Here is an 8,058-nt window from a genome sequence, read left to right as displayed (position 1 = left end):
AGTCAAAGTGATAGAAGAATAGTAACATAAACAGAAAATAAGTTCAAATCAGAAAGTAACCTTAACATTGCAAGAGAAACAATGTAATGTCTGTTTTTGTAGAATGTGTGTGATGGTCCACGATGGTTGTAAGATATTTTTAAAGAGCTTGCCATCTGCACTGGAAGAACACAAACATTTATAACATCTGAATGTAGTAATTACAGCACTAATGAGAGAAGATTACAAGGTAACCTTGGAATGATGCAACTATTTGGGTATAATGTACAGAAAGCAAATGAGAGCCTGTGCATTTCTCTGGCCATCCACATTTGATTTGCACTTGTATGTCAAACCTTTCTAATAGTTTGGAAACAATTTGATGTCAGGTTGAGAAATTGAAAAAATGTTTTGTGCTTTGTCAGAAGGGCACAGCTTGATAAGCTGCATGACCACCAAAACAATTTTAGGCCTGATCATGACATTTGGAATCAATGAAGATAAATTTTAGAAAATACATGGATAATGGCTATCCTAAAGAAGTGATGCGCCAAAACCAGAATGTATTATAAGAAAAGGTAGATCTAATATTGAATATTATTACATGAAGAAACCTATTTCTCAGCAGTGCATGAAATTTATATAGAATGACCACATGATAGGCATCAAAACTGATCAGTACAAAAAAGCAAGAAGATCTCCTGAAATTGAAAAAAAAATAAGTAAAAGAAAAGGCATTTGGAGAAAATATTGAATGTGCAATGAAGAAAAGCCATCTAGTGCTGTGGAAGGGGTGTAAATAGTCATGGTGTTTGAGTTCCAGGTACAGGGATATGGCTCAGGTCACTCAAGCCATTCTGAGCTCATGGCCTGAGCTGTGAAGGCATGGCATGGAGGTCATGATGGCCTCAGAGACTTTCCAAGGGATCTGGTGATTGCTGCAAGGAAAATGAGGAATTTCCTCCTACTTTCTTTGTCTGAATGATTTTGGGTCTTTCACTCAGCCATCCAAAGCTCATGGCCTGAGCTGTGAAGTGTAATGAGAATCCTACCCTGACTGTGCCCTAGGTCTGTTGTGAAGATCCAGTGGTATTGCAGGTGAAGCTCTTTGTAAATTAAATCATATGGTGGATGTGAGATAATGTCCCTTTCAAATGATTGAATCTGCCTCTTCAGGTTTGAAAATTGTTTTTGATTGGGAAAATAGAATATAAATGAGTTTTCTTTCTGCCATTGGAGGGAAGATGATCTATTTATCAGAGTGAGTGTGTGTGTGTGTGTGTGTAATATATTTGTTTCTGCAGATGCTGTGACCAGGTTTGAAGTGAAGGAGATTACTACAAACTCAAGCATTTCTGTGGAAGAATCTGGCCGGCTACAATCCATGAGTGATGGTCCCTATGACTTTACTTTGAAAGACATCTGTGACCCTGATATCAGGGAAGATAGAAATCCAAAGAATCCCTGTGAATTTAATGAACTTGGAAAGAGCTTCACACAGCGTTCAATCCAAAATCACTGCAGGAAAATGGCCCCAAGGAATGAATGTTTTCCGTGCCGGAGATGAAGGGAATGTTCTGCTGAACAGGCAGTGCTTTTTCAGCCCCACGAGAAACCTGCAGAAATACAGAGACATCAGGAAATCAAAAGAAAGTGGGATTGAGCCGGAGCGCGGCCCTCAGCGGACACAGCACGCGCTTTACACACGTGACGAAGGCGGGAAGGCCTTCAGCTGGAGCGCGATCACCGGTCACGGGTGGGGTGGAGCGCCGGCCTCCTCTCTTCCCTCCCGTCCTACATCATCCCGCCTGGCGCGTCGGCGCGGCCGGGCCTTTCTGGAGCCCAGAGGCTCCCAAGGGAGGCCGTGCGGCGGCCGGCTGCAGAGCACAGCGCCCACCCGAGTCCCGCGGATGGACGCAAAGACGGGGCAGGCCTTTCGCGGAGAATTCCCGGTTTTCCGGACTGTGTCTCCGGGAGCCGCGTATCTGTCAGTCTGGGGCCGGGCAGAGCAGTAGCTGGAGGCGGACGCGCAAGGGGCTCTGTCCCCGGTCTGCGTCCCCCCACCTGGGAAGGCGGGGGCCGCCCGCAGGGCTGCGGGCAGGAGGGCCGGGCACCTGAAGCCCTGACCCGGAGAATCGGACCCCGCCCGCCCCGCCCCCCCCCCCGCCCCCCGCCCGTGGGGGCCCCCGGCCCCCCCCCCCCCCCCCGCAGCGCCCGCTCATTCGGGCTTTGCTTTTTGGCTACATCTGCTCCTCTCAGACCCCGCTGGGGTTTTCTCGGCACAACCACTGGAAGGGTTGGCGGTTTTCTCCTCCAGCTCATTTTACAGGTGAGAAACTGAGGCAGCCAGGGTGCAGTGACTTGCCCAGGGTCACCCAGCTAGGAAGGGTCTGAGGCTGGATTGGAAGTCCCCGTGATGCCTCAAGACAGGTGCCCCCAGAGTGCTCTGCGGTTTTTCCTAATTAACATGAAAGTCACGTGCCCCTTCCCCCCCCCACCTCAGACTGAGGAGGAAAGGGGGAGCCCATCCCCCTACCGTCTGAATTCTTCCTCTCTTATGGGGGTGCGCACCATAGTCAGTCATTTATCCTCACTGACACTAACAGGGTCCGGGGGAATCTTCTGACGCCCCCAGCGGGGGGTGGGAGTGAGGAGGAGGAGGAGGAGGAGGAGGAGGAGGAGGAAGAGGAAGAGGAGGAGGAGGAGGAGCGGCTCTCCTGCGGGAAGCCGGGCGCGCTTGCGCACTGGCAACCTCAGGACCTCCCTCCCCCAGTGGCAGAACGGGAGGGAGGGAGGGAGGGGGTACAAGAACAAGGAGCCTTGGGGGATTTGCGCTTGCGCACTCTCAGATTCCCAGCATGCCCTGGGGCTCCCCAGCTACCACAGGAGAAGGGGGTGGGGTGTTGGTGACGTCACCGCGCAGGCATTCTGGGAAATGGAGTCAGCACGTGGGTCTCCCACCTGGAGCTGGCGGCCACGTGCGGAGCCGCGAGGCCGGGAGGGCGTCGAATCCCTTGGGCTCGTCCCCTTAGAAGACCACAAAGCGCCGCAAGGACGGTGCGGGGGATCGGGTCCGAGGCCCGTCGTGCCGACTAAATGTGCGCGGTCTCCGTCCCGTTGCCGGACCACAATGGGAGCTGACCAGGGTTTTAGAGTGGGAAGGCCCTGCGCAGCCCCCCCACAGCCCGTGGCACGCACCATTCGGGATCTCCCCCGACCCCCCTCCAAACGCCATCCACCCCCCTCAAGTTATTTGGTGATAGGAATGTCCCCGTCCCGGGGAGCCCAGCTCGGCCGCGCTCCCAGAGGCCTCTGCGCTTCACTCTGCTCCTGATTGGCTGAGGGGGGTGCTCTCTCTCCAGTCCGCAGTCGGCTCCCCTCTCCATGCCAGAGGTCCTTCATGAGGATAAGGCATCTGTATGGCCCAGGCTGGGAGAGCACAGAGAGTCCCACCTTCCCTGGTCAGCACTGATTGTTTTCAGGGATCTACCCCTTTCTGCACTTCTGCTGCCAGCAGCTGGACTACTGTGCATTCTCTCCAGTGTCTGCAGCTCCACCACTTCAGAGCCTCCAGGCTTGTGTCCAATTTTTAGCCCAGCCAATGGTCAGCATCATTTTAATTCCAGTAAAGTGTTCCTGCTTTGTAAAAGGGAACGCATGAACACCTTGTCCTACCTGACAATATCCTGTGACTATCAACCTAGCTGGGGAGGGAAGGGGGAGTTCAATTATCTGCCCCTAACACAACTAAATATATATAATCTATACAAGATCAGTAATTACTGTCCTAATGGTAACACTAACGTTTGGGAAAAAATCAGGAAATGACAGTGAATCTGGGATTTGATGGACCTTGGGGTTCTAAGCAGGGGAGGTGAGGGAGGGATGCATTTAGTCAGGACTGACAGCTCATGGGAATAGGCCAGTTTGGCTAGAATGTAGAGTGCAGGAGGGGAGATAATGTGTGACCACTCTGGAAGGCTGGGCTAGAGTCCAATAGTGAGGGATTTTATGTACAAAACAGAGAAAAGAGCTTGGACTCTAGGTAAGGAGAGGGGGAGGATGGAGTGGAGAGAAGGCATTCATGCTGAAGCATGGTGGAGGAAGCAGCCCAAAGAGGGAGGAAGAAGAGTGAACATGCCTGGCCTGAGCCCTTTCCTTAAAATGGATTGTTCTGGGAGCAACTCACCAATTGGGGCATGGCCACAGTGGGAGACAGACCTTCCAGGCTGAGAAGGCTGATGGAGATGGCGGATCAACAAGTTTGGGGCATGGTGCAAAGAAAAGTCTGTGGAGTTAGAAGAGCCTGGAGAGGAGTGAAGGAGAGGGAAGACCCGAGGATGTCTTCTGGCTTGGGAAGCCATGACTGGAACAATGCAGCTCTGAAAGAAAGCTCAACAGGCCCGATGACACTGCTTTGCCCAGGCTTCCTTCCTGAGACTCCTGTCAGGCCAAGCTCAACTTGTGGCTACTGAACAGACTTTGAAGAGAAACATTATTAGAGAGGCTGAAATGTCCCAAGGGAGGATCACATCCATCCCAGGGCTGGCCATGTTCTTTCCAAGCTGAAGCAGCTATGAGTCTGTGACTTTGTTCCTGGTGGCCCTCTGCCAGCATCACGAGTCCCATAACTCAGGTGATCACTCTCAGACAAGTATTTAGGCTGTGGTTGACAAACCCTGGTGCTGTCCAGCCCTCTAGGGATGAACCTCTGGGAACGAAGCCTAGGAGGTGCTCAGAGAATCCACATTGATCCACAGTTGTGGGGGAGGGGCATCTAGGACAACGAATTCTGTCTTCATTGACTCATTCAGGATGCTGTAGAACACTGGCACCTGTGCTGGGTATTAGGATGGCAGAGATAGAAACCAGGAAGTTTATTTTCTGATAGTTCTTGGATTAATGGTCCCATCCCAGGGAGTTCAGTGAAAAGGAGGCTCTTGAGAGGCACAGGACAAAAGTCATATTAAGTCGCTGTGTCAGCCTCTCCACTAAGTCTGATCAAAGTGTCAGTGGAAGGTAGTCCCTGCTTCGTGGGAAGGAGAACTTAACATCAGAACTGCAGTGTGTCACAGATCATGGACAGCCCGTCCAGGTCTAATACTTTAGTAATTAAATTCAGGCAAAATTTTAATTAAAAAAATTACCTTCTCTTCTGATGCTGGCACTTTAGTATGAATAGTATGAGTATCGTCTCCCCCAATATTCGAAACTCCCTAAACCTCTTCGAACTCATGACTCCCCCTGTTTTTCCTGAGAAGAACTAGGGAACTGGATCAGGCTGGGATCTGGGGCCAGAAGTTGGAGGGTCTCTCCCTATGGTAATGTAGAAATGAAAAGGGTAAACACCTTGGTTTTATAAATATGCTCAAGCAGATGTTCAGGCCTCAGAGAAAATACAAACCATCCTGAGGAGCCTGACAAGGTTTTTTGGAGGCAAAATTCCATCAGAGTGGCAGAGAAATCCTTCATTTCAATATTGCAACATTCCCCTTAGGCCATAAAATGTCAAGAGAAGGTAGCTCCATAATCCCATCCTTCCTTCGATGTCATAAAAGGGGAACAAACTTAGTTAAAAAAAGAACAAACTTAGATGGTAATCTCATACATTCCTGAAGGAAACAATCCTGCTCAAACAAACTGTAGGTAAACTAAGGCAGGTTACAGATTATGCTACAGTTAATAAGCTGGATTGAGGAGAAGGATTTACATTGCAGCCAAGGAGTCAGGAACAGTTGAGATGCTTTCTCTGATTTCTTCTCGAAGGGAATGTTTAATGTTCTAGGTGAATATTCACATTCCATGGGACAGGTTTTGGTTAGATGAGGCTAATGTCACCAAAAGTGCAAGGGGAATAAAAGGATATTTTAAAATTCCCCAAAGATAATAACTTCATTGATATAGTGCCCACTATGTGCCGAGCACAAAACTAAGAGCTTTACTATTATCTCATTTGATCCTCAAAACAACCTTGGCAGGTGGGGGCTGATATCCCCATTTTACAGATGAGGAAACTGCAGAAAACAGAGGAAGTGACTTGTCCAGGGTAACACAGCTAGTAAGTGTCTGAGGCCAGATTTGAACATAGGCCTTGCCGACTCCTGGCCCAGCACTCTATCCACTGTGCCACCTAGATAGCCCTAAACAGATGAAAAGAAGGATGATGAAGGAAACTTCCAGACCTTAAGCTCTGTTGTTAAGGAGCAGTCATCAGAACCATCTGGAATCAGTAAAAAAAAAAACCAGGGAGCCAGATACATGGAAAAGACTAGACAAGGAAGACACAGAATATCGTAAGGTAGAAAACACAAATTTCCTAGGGAAAATCTTCTGATTGGCTAAAATCTGCTGGGAAAACAGGAAAACAGTATGCTCCATAATAGGCTTAGATCAGCACCTTTCACCACTCAATACAATACATTCCAAATGGATTTGCAGCCCTAATATTCAAGGTCATGCTATAAAAACATGCCCTAAAGGTCTCCCAGGCATGGGAAGGAGATGTGATTTTCCCCAAACAAGAGCCAGAGGCAAGGACAAAACACAGAACAGTAACTGTGATTAGTGGGCACCAGAAAGCTTCTGCATAGACCACACTGAGGGACGGAAGAGAGAAGGGGAAGTGGTCAGATGGGAAAAAAGCTTTGTAACAAAATTCTTCTGAAAAGGGTTTGTGACCAAGATACAGAAACCATTTCGATAAATACCTGTGTGGACACGTGCATGTGTGTGTTTATAAACATACATGTGTGTGCACACATACACATGTCTCATTATCTTGGCTTCATTTCCATCCCCAAACTTTCCCTGTCCTCTCCAGTTGAGGTAATAAGGACCAATATGAAATCCCACTGCCCCTCCCTGAATGACGTGTCAATCTATGCCCTAAGGCCTCACTTCGCAGGCCAGTAACTTTCTCATCCAAATTGCAGATCCTTGTCAATCACTCCCTTTCCCAACATAAGGTCCAAGAGGGTGGACCTTTTGTCAAAAAAAAAAAAAAATCCAGAAGGCTCTTTCAGGATCCTGTCCACCCCAACAGCAATCCCCCCTTCAGTCCTTCTCTGGCCTTGTGCCCCAGGACCAAGACGCCCAGCTTTCTGCACCTCTCCCCTGCCCGTTAGGACTCAGGTTTGGAGGGGTGGAAAGGGAAATAGTGGAAAGGGGGAGGACTTCAATTGCCCCATCTGGCAGCAGCCTGGCCCCTGCTCTCGGAGGGAGATGTGGAGATCTGTGTAAATGAGTAGGAGAGATTTATAACGTGCTGTGACCCGTGCCGTGGAACCCAGGTGCCCTGACTTCCTGCCTCAGCACCCCTGTGGGATCCAGCTGGCTTCCAGTGAGACAATGTCCCCAGGGAAAGAATGAGGTAGAGGGAAAGGACCCCTTAGTGTGGAGCTGGGCTGTGGCAGGTGCCAAGGTGGTCAATGTATCCAGCCTGGACGAGACTTAAGCTGGGGTGTGCGAGTCTGGGCTCCAAGCTGCAGGGAGGCCTGGGGGGGTGAGGGCATCGGCTGGCAGAACCAGGAGGGCTGGAGGGTGGGCATCTCCTTGTGAGGAAGGAGATGGGTGTAGCAGGGGCAGAGCTGGAAGAAGGCCAGGCGAGTCTGCCGAGAAGGAGGAGGGTCTGAGCCCCAGAGCAGGGTAGTGGTGGAGGGATGGGGAAGGAGGAGCTGTCAGAGAAGACCAGGCCTGTGGGAGGGGCCCAGGGGGAAGAGGAGCCCTGGGGTGGAGTCTGGAGGCCTGGGAGGAGGGGAGGGGGGGAAGAAGGGGCCATCCCAGTGGCCAAAGCATTCCACGTGACGGAGGGCAGGGCTTGGGGAGGAGAAGCAGGCGGGGGCCTGAGCTCCTGGGCTGGGTGTGATTGGAGGAAAGGGCCCATCCTGGGGGCTGGGCAGGGTGGGGCTTTGGGGACTAGGGGGACCCTCCAGGAGTGGGCCGCCTGAAAACAGGAACTTGGAACTGAGATCCCTCTGCCTTCTTCCCCTTAGAGCTGAAACCTTTTCTGTTTTCTTCCTGGAGCTGAGACCTCTCTGCTTTCTCCCCCTTGGAGCAGAGATCTTTCTGCCTTCTTCCCTC

At 50.6% G+C, this 8,058-nt stretch overlaps 2 protein-coding genes across 3 annotated transcripts in view; one reads left to right on the top strand and one right to left on the bottom strand.

The window, feature by feature from the left end:
• The window catches only part of LOC138168177 (KRAB domain-containing protein 4-like), a 367,151-nt gene that overhangs the window by 293,267 nt on the left and 65,826 nt on the right, over nt 1-8,058 (bottom strand). The window contains exon 5 of one of the 2 annotated variants that reach the window (XM_069097221.1): nt 1,369-1,595. The exons of the other annotated variant lie outside the window; for it this stretch is intronic. Coding sequence (XP_068953322.1) covers nt 1,579-1,595 — 17 coding nt within the window. The 3' untranslated portion in view covers nt 1,369-1,578. Of the gene's footprint in view, nt 1-1,368; nt 1,596-8,058 lie in introns of those variants that run through there. 2 annotated transcript variants of the gene reach the window in all.
• The window catches only part of LOC138168156 (zinc finger protein ZFP2-like), a 283,080-nt gene continuing 282,882 nt past the window's right edge, over nt 7,861-8,058 (top strand). Inside the window, exon 1 of the mRNA XM_069097195.1 lies at nt 7,861-8,058. This exon is cut by the window's right edge and continues 158 nt beyond it. The gene's annotated coding sequence lies outside the window, so the exon portion shown is untranslated.

Source organism: Petaurus breviceps, unplaced genomic scaffold (assembly GCF_028583685.1).
Source record: "Petaurus breviceps papuanus isolate PSGF00001 unplaced genomic scaffold, PetGlider_PUasm1.0 355, whole genome shotgun sequence".
Classification (NCBI taxonomy): Eukaryota; Metazoa; Chordata; class Mammalia; order Diprotodontia; family Petauridae; genus Petaurus; species Petaurus breviceps.
Note: the sequence above shows the minus strand (reverse complement) of the source record. Positions and strands in the feature narration are given on the sequence as shown.